Genomic DNA, 24150 nt, shown 5'->3' on the forward strand with positions numbered 1-24150 from the left:
CCTCCCAACCGGGTTTACTCCAGCGGAAACCTTGCGAGACGTCATAGACAAGAGGACCGATGTTAACTTTGTGCGGCTCCGGGGTGGGTTGAGTCAAGACCGTCGAAACCTGATTGACTAGGCCATCTCTCAGAGCAAACATTGATACTGCCGTCTCTCTGTCTCCCTCTCCCTCTATCTATCTATCTCTCTCATGGAAATGCCGGTTGTCAATCTCCATAATCACACTGCACGTCTCCCCCATTCGGCAAAAAACCCACTTGTCGACAGCAGCGGTGGATAACTCACTACTACCCCGTCCGGCGTCTCCCATAGCCCTAAGCTCCATGTTGCCCACACACACACATACACAGACACACCACCCAGCTCACCATGAGGAGATATGAGAAATCTCCCGGCGTCTACCGGCATCTGCAAACGATTCCGAGTATCTCGATCCAGGATCACGTCACGGAAGGGTGGCCGAGTTGGTTATGGCGCCAGGTTAAGGTCATCTTAACATCTGTTTCCTGGTGGGGCAACCCGCGCGAGTTCGAGTCTCGTCCCTTTCATTTTTTGCGTGTTTGGAAGACTCGTGTGCAAGTCTCAAGTCCTAGACGTCGAGTAGTGGGATGACGGTTTATTTTTTTTATTTTATTTTTGGCTGGTCAACCACGTACTTCAGATTCAATAGTACCTGCCTGGCCTGGAGGAAAACCTTGGTGACAGGGCTGTTGCAGGGCTTCCCTTGCTACTCTAATGACACGAGGTTAAAACCACGTCTTGTCACGTAAGTTTCGTGCATATTGAAGCAACGCTTACCTATATTGCATCTGGTAAAGAGGTCACTTAATGGCACATACTGGACCTCTAGATTGCAAACTGCAATCTGATGTTTCGAAGGCCAAGAACCTTTTGTCTTGACATCAAATCGACTGTGCTTAAAGGCATCTAAGATTGTAGGTAGATACACCGTTTGCAATTTACGGTCTGTTTCCAAACCAACATCAACGCACGCTGATTCTTAGGATTAGCCCTGTGGCCTGTAATACCAGAGCAATGTACGGAGACACTGAACGGTTTACAGACATGCTGAACGAGTTCCCTCACGACAGGACTCTGTCCGGATGTTTTTCTCGCGGAGCTGTCGACTTCGTGGCCTGGGAATCTTATGTCACGAGGCTTCTGAATGCCAAAAATCGTCTCAATTATACTACAGAGTCAATCGTCGTGTACGCGATGCTTGTGCTGCGTGATACCCAAACCCAAAATCAAAATCTGCAGACATGCGGACGTGAAGCGAATGATGGCTCATGGGAATCACAGCGTTCTGAGAGTGTCTAAGGGTTCGTCGGAAGCTCTACTCTTGCCCAGTGTCGTTCGGCCGGCCGGGCATCCATCTCATAGCTTCCATTAAAGACGGGCGGCGTCTTCACCTCTGTGGATCGAGGCGGGGCCCAATTCTCTGGCAGGCCGTTGTTGTAGTAGACCGGCCCCACTGGCGGTTCATGATACATTCCCGGCCAGCGATGGGCCTCCTGCTGTGCCTGCTGAGCCTGTAGGGCCTTCTTGTTGCTTCGTATTTTGAGTAGAAGATACACGAGGGCCGCAACGAGGAGAGCGCCCGCGCCCGCACCCGCACCGATACCCGCCTTGGCCGTGGTCGACAGCCCGGGATCCTTCTCAGCCTCCCCCTGGGTTGGTGCCGCCGTAGGTACGGGCTCCACAGAAGTCCGAGTTTGACCTCCCGCTGTCAGAGGCGTCGACGGGATGGTGCCTGTCGGAGTCGGGCCGGCTGACGCTGTTGTTGCTACATCCGATGTTGTGGAGGAGGGGATTGACGTCGAAGTCGAGCTTTCGGAAGACGTTTGAAGGATGACGAGAAATCGGCTTGATTCCCGATTCCAGGTTGCCCAGACCTGCGGTTCGGCCGGGAGGACGTCGAATCGGCCGACGCCGCTGTTACAGCAGTTGGGGGCGTGATCGCAGCAATACGAAGTGTCGATGCCGGTCACGTTGGAGCAGGAGATGAGGTCCGTCCCTCCGGTATCCGCGCCTGCGGAATGTCTCGGGTCAGTATATTGTATGGTTCATCGCCAACAACGCCACCCGACTCTCGGACTCGGGTTGTCTATAGGATACTTACTCATGCAGTAGTGGGCGCACAATGGCGAGTTCCAGCTCTCATCTGAGCAAGATCCCCTGACCGTGTTCCCGTTGGGCCCTCGACATAGCTTGTTGGACAGACAGGCCGATCCGAGACCGCCATGGCAACACGGGCTGTCGTCGGCATCGGGATCGCAGGGAAAGTCGCCCGGGACGGCGTTCCCGTCTGGAAAATAACACTTGGCGACGACCGAGGTGATCTGCAGCAGGCAAAGGAACAGAAGAGAAAAAGAACGGTCCATCATCATAGCGCTCGCCGACAAACTAATTTACCGCCGGAGAGGCTGAGCGTTCATGACAGGTTTAGGTATGAAGAGAAGGAGAATTGGCATGAAAGGAAAGGAAGGTCGCACATCGCTCACACGGGTCGGGAGAGATTCCGCGATACGACCTCCCTTTTTGCCCCTTCGGCCAGAGGGGCATAGCCAGTCGACAGAGAACAACGACATGTCTTGTCTGTTGGTGATGCGTTTCGGTGACGGCCACAACTTGCTTGCATTGTCCTTTTGTCGCGCGTCTAAGTTGCATCTGCCACCGCATCATTGGCCGGTTGGTTCCAGAGTCTTGGGTCGGTTCTAAGAATGGCAAACTGCTCCGGGCGGTTAAACCACCAACCAACTGCAGAGAAAAACGAGGCACGTGAAATGACCCCTGTCGTGATGCCTGCATGACGGTTGGCTGCTGTGTTTGTGTCTGCATTCGTGCCTCCGTGGCGGCTGCACTGCAGGTCCTCATCCCCCCTCTCACTCACTCACTCTCTCAACCTCTTACTCGTGCTTTCCATCATCCAATTCTCTGGCTACATATCATCGGGCTTCACTCCACGTCTCATCCGGCCTCGACAGCCAAAGCACCATGTTGACCATGTTGCCGTCGGCGATATCCAGCAGGCCTGCCGTCGCAGTGCTGGTCAGCTTCGTGATGGTCGTGCTGCTGATCAATTCAGTGTGGCTGTACGGCCCTCAGACAAACATATTCCATCAACCACCATCCGCGGATCATGCGGACCTGCCGTCGCCGCAATCGCTCCTGGAGAAACCCTTCCCGGCCAAGATATGGCAGAGCTGGAAGGACGACTCGCAAGACCCGACCGACCGCACCGTCGGCTTCCCCCATCAGTGGAGGGTCGTCAACCCCGGGTGGCGCTACGAGCGCATCACCGACGCCAACATCGACGCCTACGTCCGCGACAACTTCGACGCGACCATCGCGGACCTCTTCGCGAGCATGCAGGACCACATCCTCAAGGCCGACTTCCTGCGCTATCTCATCCTGCTCCGCGAGGGCGGCGTGTGGGCCGACATCGACGTCTACCCGCACCAGCCCGTGTCGAGGTGGATTCCCGAGGGGTTCCTCGACTCGGTCAACCTGGTCATCGGCATCGAGAACGACCACCACAAGAAGCCCATCTGGAAGGGGTCCCCGTACTCGGTCCAGCTCTGCCAGTACACCGTCCTGGCGAAGCCCGGTCACCCCGTGATCCAGACGCTCGTCGACCAGGTGACGCGCGACCTGCAGACGCTGCTCGGTTCCAAGCCCGAGGGCGCCCCCACCACCTTTGAGGACGTCATGACCACCACGGGTCCCTTCGCGTTCACCAAAGCCCTGATGGACTACTTCACGCAGGTCACGGGCGAGGAGCACACGGGCGACGAGCTGGAATCGCTCGCGGCCCCGCGCAAGATTGGGGATGTGCTGGTGTTGCCGATAGAGAGCTTTGGGTGGCTGGCGCATGAGCACACCCACAAGAAGGGAGACCCGAGCATCCTTGTAGAACACCTGTTCATAGGCTCGTGGCGACAGGGACATCCGGGATGAGAAAACACTTGTCGGGGGGTGGACTTTTGCCGGAGATTCGATGCGAATAAGACGTCCATCACAGAATCACGTTCACTGTCCTTGAACAATTAATCACTTACCATTAGACGATAATGAACATTGACACATACTTATCTTTCTATCGAGATCATCGTCTTGTTCTTCAAAACCTGTCTCTCCGGATTTCATCGACACCCGCGGCAACCCCTAGGGATGGCAGTAACCAAGACGCCCTTCAGGTTGAACTACAAGCTGCCAGGATGGTCGTTTCCATGGGCCAAGAGAATCGTGGTGTCACTCGAGCCTGCAACGTCGCACTGGTTGACATCTCTTATTCGTTTTAAACCTATTTAGACATGCTGAGAGCTAGACTGACCGTTATTTCATCCGTCCATCAACTGTAAATTTTACCTTTACTATGGAATCTCTCATTTGAAGAACTTTTACAATTTGACTGTCGAGGACGGCAAAAGCCCTCGGTGGAGTGAAATTGCTCAAATTTCAAGGCCAGCCGTTGCCTTGTTTCATGCCTCTAACGAGTAAATTCAACGCCAAATGTAGCTGACTTAAAGTCTCAGCATATTTATGAGTGTCACAATTCCAGAGGTGATGACGGCTAAAAGGCATGTGTGTCGTGGATGGAAGGTTTGAGGGCATCACGGTCGCCGCCCAGAGAACAAGGCTGACAACCTCTGAGACGGTACCAATGCACTTGCTACGCACCTTGCAGAGTCTCACATATATGTACGGGTTCTGTGCTTGAGAAACTGAGCTGGGAAAGGGTGCGTTAACATTTTTTTCTTATCCTTCTATGCTGACATACTCACGCTGGATTGCAGCTACGGGAACGATATACTGGGTCTTTAGCTCTTTATACTTATGGAGTTGTTTTCCTCACTTCGCCACTAGCTTTTTGAGGATATAGGGGATATCACGCAGCTCATCATCGTTCTGCTGCATGCCTCGCTCGCGGCGTGACGGACGGCGGACCATTGCCCGTCGTCCGAGTTCTTCTTTAAAAACTTGTGGTTGTTTGCTTGGTGATGACATTTTACCCTGTGATACAAGCCCTGGTTGAACTAGGGCATCGAGATCTGTGCATGTAAGCATGAGTGGTTGGTGTCCCATCAGTCTCAGCATCACTAACACGGGGCTGGTAACGGTTTTTGATCACAGGCAAAGCGATTGAATCCGTGAAAGAACTCGAAACCGACAAAGAGAGAGAATATAGCACACAATTTTCCAGGATGCAGCGAGAAGACCGGAAGTTGTCCAGATTCATCACTTTGCAGCGGTACTGCGGCAAAGTTCTCCTGTAGAATGCCGGAGCCATCATTCAATACTCATTTCAACTGTTTTGTACAATGGTATTGACGGATCTATGTACAGATGCTTCTCCTGGCTAGAGGAGCAAGGCTTCATGTCATCAAGTCATATGTGTGGTCAACACTCCATGTAGATATTTGCAAAGGAAACGAAACTGCGAGCAGCGCTCATGACGGGCATCCGCTGGCAGGGAAGTTGCAGCTGCCGCCCTTGCCGCCGCCGGTGATCTTGGTGTTCTCAAAGGTGACGTCGGAGCAGCTGCCCTCGCCGCAGAGGATGTAGTAGTTGTAGCCATGGTCGGTGGCGGTGCCGGCGACGTCGATGAAGCGGATGCCCGAGATCTTGACGCCGTTGGTGGGCTCGCCGGTCGGGCCGCCGTTGAGGTAGTCCTGCTGGACGTCGATGCCGTAGGTGTCGATGTCCGTGAGGGTGATGTTCTGGTACGTGACGTTGCTGACCTCACCGGTGGTGCCGGAGTTGGACTTGATGCGGCAGCCGTTGGAGCTCTTGATGATCTCCGAGTTGGAAAAGACGACGCCGTCGACCGTGTTGTCGCTCTTGCCGCCGATGGACCCGATGCTCAGGCCGTGGCCTCCGTAGCAGTAGAGGTTGTTGACGGTGATGTTGGTCCCGCTGGTGACGGCGACGCAGTCGTCCTGGTTGTGGACCCTGATGTTCTCCAGGAGGACGTTGCTGCTCGAGGAGATGTCGAAGCCGTCGCTGTTGTGGGCGGCGGCCTTGCTTCCGCTCTGGGCGTTGGGCTCGTCGCCGGCAGAGTTGTCCAGGTTGATACCGGAGACCGTCAGTCCCTGGTTGCCGGTCATGGAGAAGCAGTGGACGGGCCAGTTCTTGATGTTCAGGTTGGTGATCTTGGCGTTGGTGGTCTTCTTCACAACGACAAAGTGGTTGGGCCTAGTTGCGAGCGTCAGAAACAGAATCCACCCGACGTTCCTGCTTGAGAGGGTTATTGACTTACTTGTCACCACCGCCGTTGGATCCCAGGCCGTCCCAGTACGCGGCGCCGTTGCCCTCGATCACATGGCCAGGGGCACCGGTGACGGTTATGTCAGTGCCGGAGATGATGATAGGGTCGAATTTTTTGTCAACGGTGGTGGCAAAGGTCTATACAGCAAGTCAATACACAAGGAGGCTTTTGGAGTCGGATGGACTTACTGTCGTGCCATCGAACGTGACGGTGGCCCCTTGCTGGAGCTTCTGGAGATCGATGGGGCTGTTCGCGGGTGCAGCGATGTTTGAGAGCGTAATATCAGTACAGGTCGCGACCGCGTTGGCAATGTCGGCGTATTCCGTGACAGTGCAGCCGTTCCCAGTCTAGAACGGAACATGGGTCAGTCTTAAAAGCCATTTCTTGGCAGATCCGATGGGGACCACCCGGGGGAGGGGACCGGCTCACGGCATTCGAGACGGCGGTAGGGGCCGCCGTTACCAGAACGGCTGGCAGCAGAGCCGCAACAACAGGGGCAAAAAGCTTGGCCATCTTGGCATGGGCTAAAGGAGCGGGAAAAGAGAACGACGTTGGTGAATCGAAACGAGTGGTGAGCGGTGTTGAGAAGCAGAGACTGGCTGGGGAACAAAACGCCAAGAGCGGTATGCCAAGGGAAAGTATTATATATCTTTCAGGTCCAAGACGCAGCAATGTAACAAACAGAGAGGTTGACCCTCGATGATTGGAGGACCTTTGGGAACCCTCTTCCGTCCGAACGGTTCAATATGGCTCTTTGGGAACAACCGGCATCGATCAACGACTTTGGTGAGTGGGCATTTGCATGCCTTTTCCAGATAGGACCCATTCGCAGCCGGCGGGAATGGTCGATATTTCTCAAACCATCCAACATCATAGGGCAAGGTTCTGTTAGTGTCGTCAGTTTGAGCACTCGTTCTCAGAACAGGAAAGTGTTTGCGGGGTTGAAGGACCTGCAGCCTTCAAATGACACCGTTTCATGTGAATCAAGAACATATTCTGTGACCACTCGCGGGCGTTGTACTCGGAGTTGATTTGCGGAGGAATTATTACCTTCGGCCCATGGCGGCACACCCCTTATTTCTCCTTGTCTCCACCGACTAATCTCTTTGAGTCAGGGGGCGCGTGCAGTCGAGAGAGAGAGAGGGCGAGTCCGGAGACGCAGGGTCACACCCCAAAAGATTCCACGAATCCACAATCAACATGACACTCGCTACGAGCCGTTTGTGCCGAACTCTCTTCATCGGAAAATCATGTTTGGAGAGCTTGAAGATGCTTTTGAAATCCCACTGACCACGGCGTCCGGCAAAAAAAGTTGTATCTACAGTGGTGAAGTTTGTCGTCCAAAGAAGTTTGCGCTTAACTACGGAAGCTCGACACACGTGGGGTGGTTGGAAGCGTTCGGGACGTTCCATGTCCGAAAACCTTGGCCTTCGATTGGCCAGGGGAAGCATTGACTTTGTACTTGGACACGCGCATCACCTCATCTTCGTCTGGTCCCTCCTTGTTTCGTTTCGTCGGGAAGTCAAACGATCTGTTCTTCCGCCCGATGGACGAGACGCGGAGGCCAATCTCGTCTTTCTGTCTTGCCCGCGAAGATGCCTGGCCGATGATGTGTAGCTGTAAAGATCGGTTTACGATGCTTTCGATAGCGGGACAGCGGGAATAACAATAGCAAGGAAGGCTGAGTTTCGCACTCACTCCAATTCTCCCCCCTTTTTTTCTACGGCAATTTTGACAGACCCTGGCGTACCCCTGATTTCGATGATACAGAATCATACACTGCAGAAGGAAAGATTTCACGACCGTGAAGCAGAATTGCTTCAGGTTGATGCAAGACAACAGCTTCTGGTAGACGAAGTTGGGCTTAAAGTTCAAGCTTTGGGCACGAGTTCCGCAGAAATATTACTCTTAATGAAACAGAAACATTTGATTGATAATACACATGAAAACACTACCAAAGTCAAACACTGCCAGAAGCTCTTTCGACGCTACCTTTAATTCCAGTGCCGTCTTCCGTATGTTACGTTAGACCCACTGCCTTTATTATGTCGCTCACAAGACACCCGGCCAGAGCACATCAGCAACCGGCCTTACCCTGGGAGCTTTATAACACAAATCTGCTTCCTCCCTCTTCCCTCGAACCAGACCCTCTGCCGCTCTATGGCCTGCTTTTACTACTCAGTCCCCCCCCACGCGTGACAGCGTTTCGCAGCAGCAGACCGTCCCCACCAACCCTGGAGTGAGTTTCCTGCGGGCTTTGCTGGCTATCGTAGAAGATTGGGGCATGAGCGCCTTCTTGCTGACAATGTTTTATCAACAGCAAGGATGCATCGTTCGATGTGGCAGATGACAAAACGAGCTTTGAGGTATCTCAACTTGAAACTTTCATGCTTAATGCTCAGACAAGAAACTGACAAACAGGTCGGATGGCACACTAGTTGATTTCAATTCCAACCTTGCCCTGGTGGTTTCCGGACTCCAAGTACTCGTATGCCTCTTTCAGTTCCGTCAGCTGGAAGACTTTAGAATCGATCACAGGACGCAGCGTGTCCAAGTTAGCCTCGATAGCCCTGGACATATCCTCCATCTGCAGTCGACTACCAACCCAAACACCCCGGACCGTAACAAGGCTTAGCCAAGAGTCTAGAAATGTCGGCATCTCCTGTCCTTTGGCCTCGCCGCCGGCAGAGCCAGTGGTGACGATGGTTCCATCCAGTCTCACACTGGCGAGACTTTGGCTCAGAGTCGTGGGGCCGGCTACCTCAACAACGAGATCAACGCCCACCCCTCCGGTTAACCTCTTGGCCTCCAGGCCCCAGTCAGCCGTCTCACGATAGTTGATGATGTGGTCGGCGCCAAGCTTCTCCAGAAGCTTCGCCTTTGCAGCCGAGCTTGTGGTTGCAATAACCCTGGCCCCGACCGCCTTGGCGAATTGAACGGCGAAGATGCTCACTCCGCCGGTGCCCTGTGTGAGCACCCACTGCCCTGCCGATACTTTCTTTCCCGACAACCCGAATAGTGCGTTCCACGCAGTGACTCCGGCGCAGCTCAACGAAGCGGCTTCGACAAAGGTCAATGCCGTGGGCATCGCCACGAGTCCTTGTTCGTTGAAGGCGCCAACGGTGCGGAAAGTACCGTCGATGCCGCCGCCAAGTCCACTTTTGGCGATTTGATCGGTCACGAGCCCTCCGAGATATACCTGGCTCAGTATAGTTATGACCTTGTCACCCGGCTTGAATCGGGTGACGTGCTTCCCAACGGCCAGGACGGTGCCGGCTCCGTCAGACCCGGGTACGACGTTGGGCTTGATATCCCAGGGATATTTACCGCGAGGAATAGTGACGTCGCGGAACTTGACAAATGGGGTCAATCGAGTGTCACTTCTTGAAGAGACAAACTCACATTGAGGGTCGCTCCTTGCACTAAGATTCCTATAATATCAGCTAAGGAACTTCCAACAATGCAAGGGGAGGGACCAACACTTCACCAACACTTGACTGTCGCCAAGTTCAGGCAGCTCCCGTTCGGAGAACTTCAGGGATTCGAGCCCTTCTTGTCCAGTGACATTCCACTGTTTGGAGCACCTGGGAACGGACAGAGCCATGATGGAGAGACAAGAGACACCTGGATCGATGTTTATGATTGACGCAAAAACTGCTTTTCGACTGAATTTACATGCCGAGGTATGAGAAATACTCACGACTTTATACTCATCACGCCGCTGAGTACTATGTGTCCACGGCGAACACGCTAAGCGAGACATCACAAGCTGTCACGAACTTCTGACAGAAGCAGTTAATTGACTGATGCGTAAGCGCCCACATAAATGGGCGCCACGGCTCTCATGATTACGTTTGCAGCACCTGTTCATAACGTTATACCAAACATCGTCGTTCAGGCAGACCATGATGCAATAACAGGAAACTGTTGCTGAGTTTTATTTGTGATTACCAATCCAACTCAGGAGCTGCTACGGCATTCTGGCGTTTCGTGAGACCCCTCTCACCCCAAACGCATCGTAACTCCGCCAGTGATGGTCTGCTGCGATACACCGTAGCGACCCGTCTGGAGGCTCCAGTTCAGGTTGCCGGTGCAATTCAGCCTGCAGGCATCGATGTATATCTTGAGGTTCGAAACCAAGGCCTCGTCGTCTGCGAACTTGTTCAACAAGAGCGCCGCCGCACTGTCGAACTCTTTGATGGATTTCTCGATAATTTCGATGACCATGGACACCGCTGCGGCAAGAGACCCAAGGTTGTTGTAGAGCAATGGGACGATGCTCTCGACGCTCTGCTGGTCCTTTGGCAGACTGTCAGCGAACTTTCCCGAGAAAAGTTGATGCCAGCTCAACTCACGATTTCTTTCTTGAGCGAAAGCAAATCATTGACGCTGATGAACTTCAGTCAGTATACTTCCCCCACGAGGGCACTGTGTTTGCAAGTGGCAACTTACACGCAGACGAGGATGTTGGTTTGGTCCCAAATGACTTTCATGTGCACGTCTCTGAGGATATCGACCGGTAGAGATATTCCGTAGGCAGCCCTGCCTGTGTCAACGTTGTGTTCCCAAACATGGAAAATTTTCACATACTCGTTAAGAATCGTGCAGACGTTGACGGCACCAGTTCCCATCCTGGTGGCGAGGTATTCCTCCGTCGTTGGGAGCTCGGTACTCAAGCGACGCTGCTGCTCCACCTCGGAAGTTTCCATGAAAAACTCGATTTCTCTGAAGAGAAGCTCCCTGTGCTCTACGAGTCCGGTCTTTATTTCAGCTGTGTCCTGGTCTTGTAGATCAATGTCAAACCTTACCAAGGTCGTAGGCCTCGCACACTGCGTCGCCGATGATTTTGAAGAAAGCGATGATCTCGTTGGCTGGAGTGTCGTATTTCCTCGCATCGCCAGAGAGACCGAGGCAGCGATGGACGTATTCGATGGTTTCCTGGCGGTACAGCTTGGCGGCTTCCATGTCGCCGGCTAAGCGCCCAATCTCTGTGTCGATCTCTGTTGAAGAGTCAGTAAAATCTCATGCAACAACCGGTCACACAACATACCATCATCCCAAAGGAAGAGCTTGAAGATTTGCCTCCAGTATCAGCCAGACGTCCTGCGGTTGAAAGCCCACGAGTGTACCTACCCAGAGCACCACGCACGATATCATGTCTCCACATTGCAAGCCGGCTCCGGGATACCACAATGATGTGAAAAGTCCGACATCGATCTTGCCTGCTGCTTTCCGCTTCTTGACACACGAAGTGAGGCTTGACACCCGTCAATCGAGAGATTCATAGACATCGAGATGAGATGGAAAGAAAAGAGCTGTACGGTACTTATCGATGCGTCCTGGGGCAAGAGCTCGGAGTCCCTCTAGGTTGGGGTTCACATTCGTCGGCCAGTGCTTGAACAAGAGCCTGAGGTCCGGCAGATGGAGCCCTTGACCCTTGAGCTGATGAAGGAGGTCTCGGCGTACGTCGACACATGCCATTGTGGAAGTTTTGAGGAAAGATCCTCGAAAAGAAACAGTATGAGAAGGTTGTAGGGTTTGATTTGGAGAAGCCCACACAGTATTCGAACAACGTCGACGACTGATCTTTTATACTAAAAACAATCTGCCATTTATGATAGATGCCCGAGGGTCCAGAAAGCTACTGCCGTAGCCAAGTGGGCTGTGGACAATGAAACGATAAGAACGAGAATGTCATTTGGAGCCCGGTATGGAGCACGCAACGGCGGGGAAGTCTCGGACACCACGGCTGAACATCATAGGTTTGTAAAAAGCCTCAAAATGACGAGTCTTGGTTCTCACCGCCGATCTAAACTCATTCAAACGCCGCCACTGAGAGAACTTGATACGACGCCCCCCTCATTGACAGCAAACCTGTGACAGGGGACGGGGAAGCTCCAACTCAAGCAAAGATAACCTTTGCACTTGTAATAAGCGTGCCTTTGTCGATTCATCGTGTTTGATGCTGTTGGATTCATCGTGTTATCAGGTACTTCACCCTGGTTCACTCGCCGTTGGTTACTGGGTTTGCCCGAGCTACCTCCCCTCCCCCCTGGCCCAACGAGTCCCAGAGGACCGGTTCAGCTTCTTGGCACGTCTGTTGGCCGTCGCTGTTCCAAGCATTCCGAAATTGTTTGCTCCTCTTCCCAGAGTTCCGGTAAGTTTGCTCGTCCGTTGGACTGTTTGCTGCTGCCCCACGCCCTCCTTTCGACATGTCCTTTCAGCAATACTTGGCATTCTCGTACATCAGTCACATTTCATCCATCGTCAGAATTCCCACATGAAGTTTGCTCACACGCAGTTGGTCCGGCTCTCCCGGTCCAAGGGCTTCGTTGGCGGGAAAGCTGTTGATCAAACCGGGTTGATAATTTCTTTAGCAACCTAGTCCTATGAAGAAGGCAGCAAACACTGCAGTTTGTGCCATGTCGAAGACTAGGCCGCGGCAGGGTTGCGAACTCGACTGACGCCAAAATCGTACGGCTGCATTATCTGCTCATGAAGCCGCCAAGAGACATGGTTGGATGTAATGGGAACGGGAATCAAAAACTGGTATGAGGATCAACTGAGCTTCTCAACCCATCGGATCAGGGTTATATGCCTTTGCCCTCGCGCGATTACCATCATCGAGGGGAAAAAAGAGACTACCGCCATTGCCAACACGAAAACTGATCATGGGCCTCCTCGTTGATGTCCCTCTCTTGGGTCAGTTGACGGCTTTCTTTCCAGCCATACTTTTGGCAGCGTCCGTTTTCTACTTTTGTGCCCTTGGGCTATACCGTCTTACCCTTCACCCACTGGCCAAGTTCCCCGGCCCCAAGGTCTCGGCGTTCACGGGGTGGTATGAGTTCTACCTCGACCTACTTGGCGCACCCCGCAGGACCTTCGCGTTCCGAGTCCAGCGGATGCACGAGAAGTACGGCCCCATCGTCAGAATCAACCCCCACGAGCTCCACGTCAGCGACCCGGACTTCTTCGATGTCCTCAACGCCGGGGGCAGCGCTCGCAGGGACAAGTATCCCCCTAGCGCGAGCGTTCAAGGCACGCCGGACGGCATCTTCGGGACCGTCGGTCACGAGGCCCATAGGCGCCGTCGGGGTGCCGTATCGGGCTTCTTCTCGAAGCAGTCGCTGCTGAGAGACGAGCATCTTGTCCACGACAAGGCCAACCTCCTGTGCAACGTGTTCCGAAGCGCCATGGACGAGGGGCGGGCGATCAACGTCCGCGTCCCCTTGCTGGCGTTCGGGACGGATTTCTACTGCGCACACGCGCTTGGAGAACGGGGGAACATGCATTTGTTGGAAGACGAGACAAAGGCCCAGGTGTGGAGAGACAGCATCGTTGGCTTGCTCCATGTCACCCCGGTCGTGAGGCAGTTTCCATGGGTTCTGCCCTACGCGTTCGGGCTGCCCAGCTGGTTCATCAGATGGATCTCGTCGGATATGGCCCTCGTCGTTGATGTGTTTACGGTACGTCAGACTCTGCCGCCTTGTCATTATCAGGGGCTGGCCAGTCCTAACAGCGAAGCAGGATATTCTCAAGCAAGCCGAAGCCACCGTCGATGAGTCCAAGAGACCCAAGGCTGTGGACAAAGGCCGGAGCAACCTGATGGACACGATCCTGGCGTCGGAGTTGCCCCGAGGCGAGAAGACTGCTGATCGGATTGCGCAAGAGGGCTTCACCATTCTGACCGCCTCGGGCGATACACTCGGGAGGGTCATGACGACGGCAATCTACCACCTTCACTGCAACCCGGAATACTTGGCTAGGTTACGAGAGGAGCTGAAGGAAATGATGCCAGACCCCGACGCTGATGTGCCACTCACCAAGATCGAGAGTCTGCCGTGGCTTGTAAGTAGACGCGACATCTCTACTCGGTTAACCAGACATTAATGCTTACGCGGTGTGAAGACAGCCGTCATCAAAGAGTCGCTTCGTATTGCCGGCCTCATCACAGCAAGGACGGTCTTACAGGCACCCAGTGAGTGCCTGAAGTTCCAAGATTGGGTGATACCACGCAATGTGAGTTGCAACTTCTATGGATTTGGTATCTCTCTCAATGATGGAGCTTTTCACGGTCTTGGATGGCCAAGGCTTGATTGATATTGGACTAATCATCATTTCTACCGCAAGACACCAGTCGGCATGACTACCTCGGATTTGATGCTGGACCCCGCCGCATTCCCGGAGCCAAAGAGATTTGACCCCGGGAGGTGGGAGCCATCGCACCCTCTGTACGCCCAAAGCACGAGGCATTTCGTCGCCTTTAGCAGAGGACACAGAAACTGCATCGGGTTGAAGTAAGTCGCCTTCACTCCCTTGGCGTGCCGGTCAGCGTGAACCGACTCTCGAGTACAAGTACAAACAAAGGTTGACTCTTCTGAACAGTCTGGCCTGGGCGCAGATGTACATCGCCCTCGCCAAGATCCTGCGCCGGTTCGAACTCGAGCTCTTCGACGTCGTCCGAGAGAGGGACATTGACCACCACCGCGACTGCTTCTTGGGCGAGCCGAGGGACGACACGAAAGGTGTCAGGGTCAAGGTCCTTGGTCTGCTGGAGTGAGCGAAGTTGAGTCGAGGCCGCGGTCGTCGTCCAGCACGATGTCCGCGTAGGTGGATCTTGGTTTCAACGGCCCTTGGCATCGACGGATGTGCGGCCTCCTTTGCCAGTTGTGTAGCAGCGTCCTCATGCCAACAAGAACGTCAAAGCAGGGCACCGATGGCTCGGTTTTAGCGCTCTTCAACAGTGTCTATAGTTGTTTGAGCAGGCCATTCTCGTTACTTCTAGGTCGATCATGTAACAACAACGGCTTCATAGCGGTCAATTACTGCTGAGTGACTTCAGGTAGACCACAGAGCAACCGTATCATGGACGCGTAGAAGGCAAGACATGGCGTAGCGTGCCACACACGACAAACGGTTTTGCATTGCTGCATGGAAATGGGTATCTAAACAGCCGGTTTGACCAGAACCGGCAACCGCGTGATCGCTCTCGGTGAATGCTGTCCCCATCAACAATCGAGAATCCTCCCCGGAATCCGGAGGGGGGAGGGGGGAGGGAGGAGGGGACGGGTGGTGATCGGGACGGGCGGCGAGGAATCTTGGAAGGGCACGGCCACTGAAGAGCCATAAATAGCATCTATTACAGACGGTGTACTTGTACATACCGGCGCGCACGCCCGTCAAGCGCTGCGCGAAAGAAGTCTAAAGTTGAGGATTGCATTTCGGATGAGTGCGGGCAGCCTTCGCTGTTGCAGCTCCATTCTTCAGCACACATTCCAGGAAGCATGCAGAATGTCTGCTTGCTGGGTTTCAATCTTTTTCTCGTAGAAACTCTGCTCTCCTGGATATGGGCCGAGAGAGTCATCCGTTTGGCATGATGATTCACGGTGCCCAAAGGGGGGGGGGGGGGGGGAATGTACTTGAATCGATCAAGTCCCACGGACTGTCTCTGTCTGATCGATTCCTTGCCCGGGAGGGATTAGCCAGCGAACGCTTTTAAGTCTATCCAACCCAACAGGCACAGTCGAGATTGTCAGATCGCCATTACTGCCGTTCGCTTTCGGACCATGGGCACGGCGATGCAACTGGTCCCAGTCACGTCGGCTGTGGTCTTTCCGCCCCTCGGGCCGCAGAGACCCGAATCACTCGAAAGCTCTCCCTTGGCCCGTCGACCCGTCAAACAACTCACTCTGGTGAGAAGAGGAGAGAAGGGCTCTTTTCCGGTTCGGGCTTAGTGGCCGCTGCTCTCTCACACAGTCGTCTCAGGGGTTTGTCTGATCTACGACAGGGCAACGATCCCCCCCGCCTCTCCCCCCTGGTTCCCCCTTGTTCAACCTGTGACGCCAGCCCCCGGAGTCAACTGTTTGAAGTGTCCTATGGCGTCTGCCCACAGACCTCTTCCCATTCTCTTTCGAGGAGCCAAGGCCGGCTTGCCAAGTCAGGCGGACTGGCACCATCCCCCAAGGAGCCAAGACTGTTGCGGGTGAGACGACGTTTAAAATAACAGCCGGGGAGGGGGGCATTTGTCCATCTCTTGGAGAAGGGTTTGGGGGATGATCCCGTTGGGAATTTGCTGGGCTTGTTTCCGCCCCCGAAAACGAAAGAGAAAAAAGCCTCCCACAACAAGTCAAAGCCGCCGCGAGTTGTTCGCCATGAGCCAAATTTGGATTTTGACTCAATAAGCCGCACTGCGACAGGGGTCTTCCCAACTCACTGACAAGGGATTAAGGGCGTGATCGGTTAGGGGCCAGGTCAATACGAATCGAGGGCTAGAGCCGAAATCTAGTGTGCATAACTCTCAAATATACAAATCCAGGCGCACTTTACTTAATATAGTATAGGGAGCTTGAAAGTTAAAGTTATATATTGTATTTTTCTAAAAGTATTATAGAAAACTACTAAAAAGGGGAAAGTATTAATAAAAAGTATTTTTTCTACTATTTTTCTTAATACTATAAGACTTCTTAATTAAGAATTAAATTAAGAGTTAGGAATAAGGGGTAGTAATAATATACTAATAGTAATACTCTATAAATAATTATTATAAGATTCTTATAGTAGTCTTATTTGCAGTAGTAGTAGTAACTACTACTACTATAAGTATTATTATTATACTTAATAAAGTTAAAAAAGAAGCTATTCTAATTAATAAATTACTTATTCTAGTAGAGTAAATTATATAGTAAAGCTAGTAGAATATTTTCTTAATAACTCTAATATTTAATTTAAAGACTTCTTTTACTTAATAAAAGTAAATTTTTATTAATTTAAAGTATAATTTAATAATAGTAATTTTATAAAGGCTACTATAAATTAATTAATTAAATAGAAATTTCTTATATTTCTATATATAATTAAGTAAGGAGAAACTTAGTATAATACTACTTACTTTTTCTAAATTTTATAGAGTACTATCTCTATAATTATTTAATTACTCTTTATAGCTATAATTATACTTTATTAAGAAGTTATTATTTAACTATAATTTAAGTATATTTCTCTATTAATTAAGCTTTTAGTAAAGAATAATTACTTTAATAAGTATATTAGAGTAATTAATAGTATACTTATTTAAGCTTTTATTCCTCTTAAGTAGTAAAGTTAATTCTTTAATTAAAAGTAATATATATTGCAAAATATATTTGCAGTAGTAAAATTTAATAAATTATTTTTGTATATATTAGTAGAAATTAAGGGCTCTATATATAATGTAGTTCTATTAAAATAAGTAATTAGTAAATTATTTAAAATACTATAGGGGAGGTATTATTTTAATAATAGTAGTTTTACTAGTTAAAGGAGAATAATTACTCTATATTTAGGTAAAAAGTACTATTTAAAGGAGTTTACTAATAGAGAGTTATAATTAGAAATACTAGTAGAGCTATATAATTTATACTACTTAAGACTTTATATTATTATTAAGAAAGTATTTAGCTGTATAAAAAGAAAGTAGAAAATATTGCAAGTAGTACTTCTAGAGTATTTATTTACTAATTAAATTTATTTTATATATATAATAATAGCTCTAACGTACACGCATAGCGAGTCGGCCAACATAGCGAGCCGGCCACTCCTTATCGCTAGAAAAAGCCCCTTTTCTAACTATTTATTAAAAAGTAGATTCTTAACTAATAAAGACCTAGTTTTTAGTATTAGATAACGATAAGAGTTAGATTTTAAGAAATAATATTGTAGAAATTATTGTCTCTTCCTAACCCTAGGTTCTTAGTAATCCTCTTATCTAGAGGCCTAGATAAGAGGTAAGCTTAGTAATATAGGCTAGAAAGAGATAATAATTTTAATACTATTATTTCTTAAAATCTAACTCTTATCGTTATCTAATGCTAAAAACTAGGTCTTTATTAGTTAAGAATCTACTTTTTAATAAATAGTTAGAAAAGGGGCTTTTTCTAGCGATAAGGAGTGGCCGGCTCGCTATGTTGGCCGACTCGCTATGCGTGTACGTTATATAACTTTATTAAGTTAGGTAAAAGACTAATTAAAGTAGATAAGTAGGAGGGTAAAATACTATAAGTAGTAGTAGTAAAAGTAAGTAGTAACTTATAGAGGTAATAAGAGGTTAAAATTTATAGTAATTTAGTAGTTTAAGCTTAGAGTAATTAAGAGGCCTTTTTTAATTAGTAGGAGTAAAAAAGTATAAAAAAGGGCAAAATTTTAATTAGTTAGTAAGTATAAAAAAAGTATTATTTTAAATAAGAAAAAAAGAGTAAAAAAGAATATTATTTTAATTAATTAGTAAGTATAAAAAAAGGTATTATTACTATAAGTATAAAAAAAGGTATTATTTTTGTAAAGTAGGAGTAAAAAAAAAGGCAGTAGGAGGGTAGGTAACTACAATTATTTTTATATATTAATTAAGTAGTTACTTAAGTAATTAATTAAAATTATTTTTAATTAGTTAATAATACTAATTTTATATAAAAACTCCTCCTTACTCTTAATTAACTTTACTACTAGTTAAGTAACTACTGCATAAGGTAACTTTAAGAAAAATATTATAATTTTTACTATAATATAGTTATTTAACTTTTCCTTAAATAACTACTAGAAATTAATTATTATTTTTAAAATATTATTAAATTTAGCCTCTTGCAGCCCTACTATTACTATAAGTTTATAAAGTACTATAAGAGTAGTAATAGTATTACTTAAGTAATTTAGACTTTACTTAAGAGTATTACTAAAGGAAGTAAGAGCCTCCTATTTTTCTTTTCTACTTTTTATTATTTTTTGCAATAATTTTTTTAGTACCTCCTTTACTAATTTAGATATTATCTCTAATAATAAGTCTAAATTAGTATTTATATTAATTTCTACTACTCTCTTCCTTACTTAAGATTCTATTATTATAGCTTTAACTAATTTATTATTTTTACTAGGGATTCTCTATATATTATTAGCCTTATAAGCCTTAATAATATACTAGCTTATTCCTATTTTATTAAACTAAAGCTTACTTATTTCCTCTATATATAGAAAGCCCTTATACTTAACTAATTAGAAGTATAAGTATTAAACTTTAAATAATTACTAAGCCTTATTAGTAGTAAATATAAAGCTACTTTTATTATTATATATTACCCCTAATTAGAGGAGAGTTTTTACTTTATAGTATTTATTAAGTAGTACTTTATACTTATTTTGTAAAGTATTAAGATTTACAGCTATTTTATTTATAAGGGAAGTTTTATTAATAGGAGACTATATAATAAAGACTTCTCACACTATAGTACTAACTACTCTATACAGATTTAACCTATGCATATATAAGAGGTAAACCCCCCTTTAAAGGGTTAAAGGTAAAACCCTCTTATATTCCTAGACTTATTAAGGAATCTTATTTTTGTCTAACTCTTTCCTGTATACACTATACTTTAACCCAATACGTGCACTATTATTAGAGCCCCATTGTGCATGTGGGGCTCAGGGCTCTGTTTTTCCTGCAGAGTGGGGTACTTGGCGACTAATTAGGTCTCTGCAAAATGGCGTTCCTGCAGTCGGAATTGAACTAACTGTCTGCGCGCAGAGCGTGCAGACGCTGCTAGACGCTTGCTATTGCGTCACGCAGGTAAGATTTACAGCTGTATTAACTAACTTTATTTAAAGTAATATTTACTCTATTACTAGCTTTATAATAGTAGTCTAACTATTAATAAGAAGACTAAGGCTAATTTACTCTTAGTAAAGCTTAAGAAAAAAGTGCAATAATTAATAATTCTATATAATATAGGGGGGTAATTAATAAGTTTAAAATATATATTTTTAGTAAGGTAATTATAATAGTAGTAATAATAGTAGAGGAGGGTTTATTAATAGTAAGCTTTTAAATAACTATAAGTAGAATTCTCTAGAGCTAATAATAATAATATTATTATTAACGTACACGCATAGCGAGTCGGCCAACATAGCGAGCCGGCCACTCCTTATCGCTAGAAAAAGCCCCTTTTCTAACTATTTATTAAAAAGTAGATTCTTAACTAATAAAGACCTAGTTTTTAGTATTAGATAACGATAAGAGTTAAATTTTAAGAAATAATATTGTAGAAATTATTGTCTCTTCCTAACCCTAGGTTCTTAGTAATCCTCTTATCTAGAGGCCTAGATAAGAGGTAAGCTTAGTAATATAGGCTAGAAAGAGATAATAATTTTAATACTATTATTTCTTAAAATCTAACTCTTATCGTTATCTAATGCTAAAAACTAGGTCTTTATTAGTTAAGAATCTACTTTTTAATAAATAGTTAGAAAAGGGGCTTTTTCTAGCGATAAGGAGTGGCCGGCTCGCTATGTTGGCCGACTCGCTATGCGTGTACGTTACTAATAGTCTAATAGGACTCTACTAGTAATAAAGTTATTATAAGTATTAATATTTATTATTTTTAAGTAAGAATCTAATAGTAAAAAATATAAGTAATAACTCTATTCTTAATTTTCCCCCTCACTTTTGCCTTTAATAATAAAACTATTATTACAAACTTTTACTAATTTAAGTAAGTAGTTAACTATTAATTAAATGCAAGGGTTATACTTAATTAGGCAGTACAATAGGTATAAGGTTAGGGTGTATAAGTTACTTAAACTGAATTTCTAGCCCCTTAGCCCTCAATTCGAATTGGGCACCGATCACGCCCTAAGTACATCACATCCGTAGTACGGATAGTGGACGACAGACGGCGGACGGCAGCACAGGTAGGACCGTACCAGCAGAGAGTGGGAAAACGTGTGAGCCATATGCTCCTTTTTCCGAGACAAGAGTGGTTCCCTCGTCCCCCCTCGTCCCTCCCTTGACAGTGACAGCTCTGGGAGTCTAAGACAAGCCAGGCCATCATCGGTTTGGTTCGTCTTCTCGCGTGGTGTCTTGGCCTCTCTAGGCCCATCTATTCCCGTTGCTGTACCTGTTCCCGGTCTCTATTCCTGTCACTGTCACAGTAGTTCCCTTCTCCATCATCTCTTCTTCTTCTTCTTCTTCTGTGCCCTCGAATCGTCGTCTGCGTCGACGGTGGGGCATGCTTTTGCCCAGCTCTTCTCTTCCATCCTCTCGGTAGCCAAGCCGTGTTTTGTATTGCGTTGCGTCTGCCGTTTGAAGAGGCGGCGGCATCGTCTCTTCGTCAAGCCAAGCCAAGCCAAGCCAGGTCAAGTCGGGTCGAGTCGAGTCGCCGGCGGAACAACACCCTCGTGCCCTTCCTGTCTTCCTGTCTTCCATTCATCATCGACAGCTAGCACTGTTTTACCTCGTTTTCTTCTTTCTTCTCGTCTTAGCCTTCGCCTTCTTCACCATCTATCTATATACCTTTTGTCTGACCCAATCAATCAACCGGATTGTAACCCACACGCTCTTTAATCGACAACTTACCTCTCCGCCTGGTGCAACCACTGAGCTCTACGCCGAAGCCCGAGTATTAACAAAAGTCGCCCACAGACGGTTTGAGACAGTTCCCATGTGGCGACGACCGCGATAGCGCCCATCACCTCTCTCCAGCACCGGAAATGGCGCTCCTCTCCTCCGCCATTCTGGCCCTGTCGCTATTCGGAACAATAACGCAAGCATGGCCTCAGCTACCAACAGACGACGGCGACTTCACCTCGCTGACGACCCTCCCGACCATCCCCTACACGACGCAAGATAGCATCGACGTCGCCCCGCGCGGGCTGTCCCTCCCCGCCGACGAGGACGCCGAGGCCGGCATGGTGATGACGCTGCCGGTGACCTCGGGGCCGAGGAGGAAGCGGCGCACGCGCTCGCGGCGCAAGATCCTGCTCGACGACATGCTCGACGACGACGACCTCGAAGCCGCCCTGCCCGAGGCGCCCCCGCAGCGGCTCAAGCCTCCGGTCTCGATGCGCGGCCTGCTGCCCGTCGACGACGACCAGGTCGACGTGAACGGCGCCTTCGTCACGCTGCCCGTCATCCACTCCACCAAGCGCGGCGTCTTCAGCCGGCAGGTCGAGGCGAAGCTTGCCAACCGGTCTGACGTGGCTTACTATGCCCAACGTAAGCCTTGAATCGCTCCCTTCCCTATTGCCCCTTTTTAACCAGGGCACATGACATGCCTACATCCATCCATCCAACCACAAGAGACTAACAAGCTACCCAGTCAACATCGGCACACCACCCCAGGCAGTGTATGCCCAGCTCGACACGGGCTCCTTCGAGCTCTGGGTGAACCCGGACTGCACCGTCCTGGCCGCCGCGGACCAGCGCTTCTGCGAGGCCGTCGGCTTCTACGACTCGGCCCGCTCGTCGACGGCCGTGTCGATGCAGACGTCCAAGACGCTCCGCTACGGCATCGGCGCCGCCAACATCACCTACGTCCGCGACAGCCTCGCCCTCGCCGGCTCCCGCTCGACGATGCGCCAGGTCCAGTTCGGCGTCGCCACCAGCTCCGAGGACCAGTTCGCCGGCATCCTCGGCATCGGCTACGGCGAGGGCGTCAACACGCGCTACAAGAACCTTGTCGACGAGCTCGCCGCCCAGGGCGTCACCCGCACCCGCGCCTTCAGCCTCGGCCTCGGCTCCAAGGACGAGCAGGAGGGCGCCATCATCTTCGGCGGCATCGACACGTCCAAGTTCTCGGGCGCCCTCGCCCGTCTGCCCATCGTCCCGGCCGGCCAGGCCCCGGACGGCGTCGCCCGGTATTGGGTGACGATGAACTCCCTCAGCCTGACGCCCCCGAGCCGCCGCACCCGCGTGTACCCCAACAGCAGGATGCCCGTCTTCCTCGACAGCGGCGCCACCCTGACGCTGCTGCCGGAGGGGCTCGCCAACATGATCGCCGCCGACTTCGGCTCGCCCGGCGTCGACGCCAACGGCTTCTACCCGGTCTCGTGCACCCTCGTCGGCCTCAACGGCACCGTCGACTTCGACTTTGACGGCATGAAGATCAGGGTCCCCTACAAGGAGATGATCCGCGAGCTGCGCACGACGCCGCCGGCCTGCTACCTGGGCATCGTGCCGAGCTCGGACTTTACGCTGCTGGGCGATACCTTTCTGCGCTCTGCGTATGGTATGTTTTAGACTCTCTGATGTTTCTCGCTCGCTCCCCCTTTTTTTTTCCTATCTTTTTTTCATATGGATTGAGTCGGATGCTAACTCGCTCGACAGCCGTGTTCGACCTCGACACCAACGCCGCCTACTTGGCGCAGTACAGCAACTGCGGCACGAGGACGATGCCTATTAGCCGGCCGGAAGACATCGCGGCCATCCGGGGACTGTGTCCCGATCCCGCCGGGGCCGTGGCCCCGCCGCCGGCCACCAACGGCACCACCGCTCCGCCGGCCTCCGGATCCGGTCTGGGTTCCGGTCTGGGTTCCGGCCCGGGTGCGGGCTCAACCCTCCCTACTGGCCCCGCGCCGGATATGTCGGGGGTCCCAGCGGCAGGCACGGTATCTCTGGCATCCGCCACAAACCCCAGCATGCTTGCCGTTATCTCGACGCTGGTGTCGGCAGCGATGTTTCTGTAGATGTGGAGAAAAAGTGATTTTGTACATGTTGGTAGGAGAGCGTCCTTTTGAGCATCATCTATGAGCGGGCTGGGGGGTCATGGATTATACGGCGTATTGGAGCGGCGGCACATGTTTTCGATTCTTTGCATGACGGGGGAGGTCCTTTTTATTTTTATTCTTGTTTACTCGGCGCATAAGGATTGTAGCGAGCATTGGGCAAAGACCGCCTTTGGGCTGGACGACGGCGCAACCGGTTACGAGGAGCGTGCTGTTGAATTATATCACGGGCGGTTGGTTATGTCATCAAACGAATAAAAGCAGACTTGATTCCCTCCTCCATGATCACGTTCTTTTCCGAATCTGCTAGCAATCGTTACAACTCAGGGAGAACTGGGACTGGCCACTTGATA

The 24150-nt window shown here is 49.6% G+C and overlaps 7 protein-coding genes across 7 annotated transcripts; 3 read left to right on the top strand and 4 right to left on the bottom strand.

Moving 5' to 3' along the window:
- Window positions 1-1319: 1319 nt before the first annotated feature.
- On the bottom strand, window positions 1320-2393 carry CH63R_01878 (uncharacterized protein; the record flags this gene model as incomplete). Its single annotated transcript, XM_018296853.1, has 2 exons — window positions 1320-2035; window positions 2126-2393. 2 exons carry the CDS (start codon window positions 2391-2393, stop codon window positions 1320-1322), a joined length of 984 nt encoding a protein of 327 aa, XP_018161669.1.
- A 607-nt stretch (window positions 2394-3000) lies between these two features.
- Window positions 3001-3963, top strand: CH63R_01879 (Initiation-specific alpha-1,6-mannosyltransferase; the record flags this gene model as incomplete). Its single annotated transcript, XM_018296854.1, has 1 exon — window positions 3001-3963. One exon carries the CDS (start codon window positions 3001-3003, stop codon window positions 3961-3963), a length of 963 nt encoding a protein of 320 aa, XP_018161670.1.
- A 1493-nt stretch (window positions 3964-5456) lies between these two features.
- CH63R_01880 (Glycosyl hydrolase family 28) lies at window positions 5457-6787 on the bottom strand (the record flags this gene model as incomplete). Its single annotated transcript, XM_018296855.1, has 4 exons — window positions 5457-6201; window positions 6266-6411; window positions 6463-6621; window positions 6704-6787. The coding sequence occupies 4 exons, from the start codon at window positions 6785-6787 to the stop codon at window positions 5457-5459; spliced, it is 1134 nt and encodes a 377-aa protein (XP_018161671.1).
- Window positions 6788-8708: 1921 nt separating this feature from the next.
- On the bottom strand, window positions 8709-9878 carry CH63R_01881 (Zinc-binding dehydrogenase; the record flags this gene model as incomplete). The annotated part of the gene is made up of 2 exons (XM_018296856.1): window positions 8709-9657; window positions 9766-9878. The coding sequence occupies 2 exons, from the start codon at window positions 9876-9878 to the stop codon at window positions 8709-8711; spliced, it is 1062 nt and encodes a 353-aa protein (XP_018161672.1).
- Window positions 9879-10276: 398 nt separating this feature from the next.
- CH63R_01882 (Terpene synthase metal-binding domain protein) lies at window positions 10277-11239 on the bottom strand (the record flags this gene model as incomplete). Its single annotated transcript, XM_018296857.1, has 3 exons — window positions 10277-10583; window positions 10727-11045; window positions 11083-11239. The coding sequence occupies 3 exons, from the start codon at window positions 11237-11239 to the stop codon at window positions 10277-10279; spliced, it is 783 nt and encodes a 260-aa protein (XP_018161673.1).
- A 1706-nt stretch (window positions 11240-12945) lies between these two features.
- Window positions 12946-14834, top strand: CH63R_01883 (Cytochrome P450; the record flags this gene model as incomplete). The annotated part of the gene is made up of 5 exons (XM_018296858.1): window positions 12946-13740; window positions 13802-14122; window positions 14183-14293; window positions 14405-14505; window positions 14573-14834. 5 exons carry the CDS (start codon window positions 12946-12948, stop codon window positions 14832-14834), a joined length of 1590 nt encoding a protein of 529 aa, XP_018161674.1.
- A 6950-nt stretch (window positions 14835-21784) lies between these two features.
- Window positions 21785-23758, top strand: CH63R_01884 (Eukaryotic aspartyl protease; the record flags this gene model as incomplete). Its single annotated transcript, XM_018296859.1, has 3 exons — window positions 21785-22289; window positions 22393-23301; window positions 23400-23758. 3 exons carry the CDS (start codon window positions 21785-21787, stop codon window positions 23756-23758), a joined length of 1773 nt encoding a protein of 590 aa, XP_018161675.1.
- Between the last annotated feature and the right edge of the window lie 392 nt (window positions 23759-24150).

This window comes from Colletotrichum higginsianum, chromosome 2, assembly GCF_001672515.1.
Source record: "Colletotrichum higginsianum IMI 349063 chromosome 2, whole genome shotgun sequence".
NCBI classification, from domain to species: Eukaryota; Fungi; Ascomycota; class Sordariomycetes; order Glomerellales; family Glomerellaceae; genus Colletotrichum; species Colletotrichum higginsianum.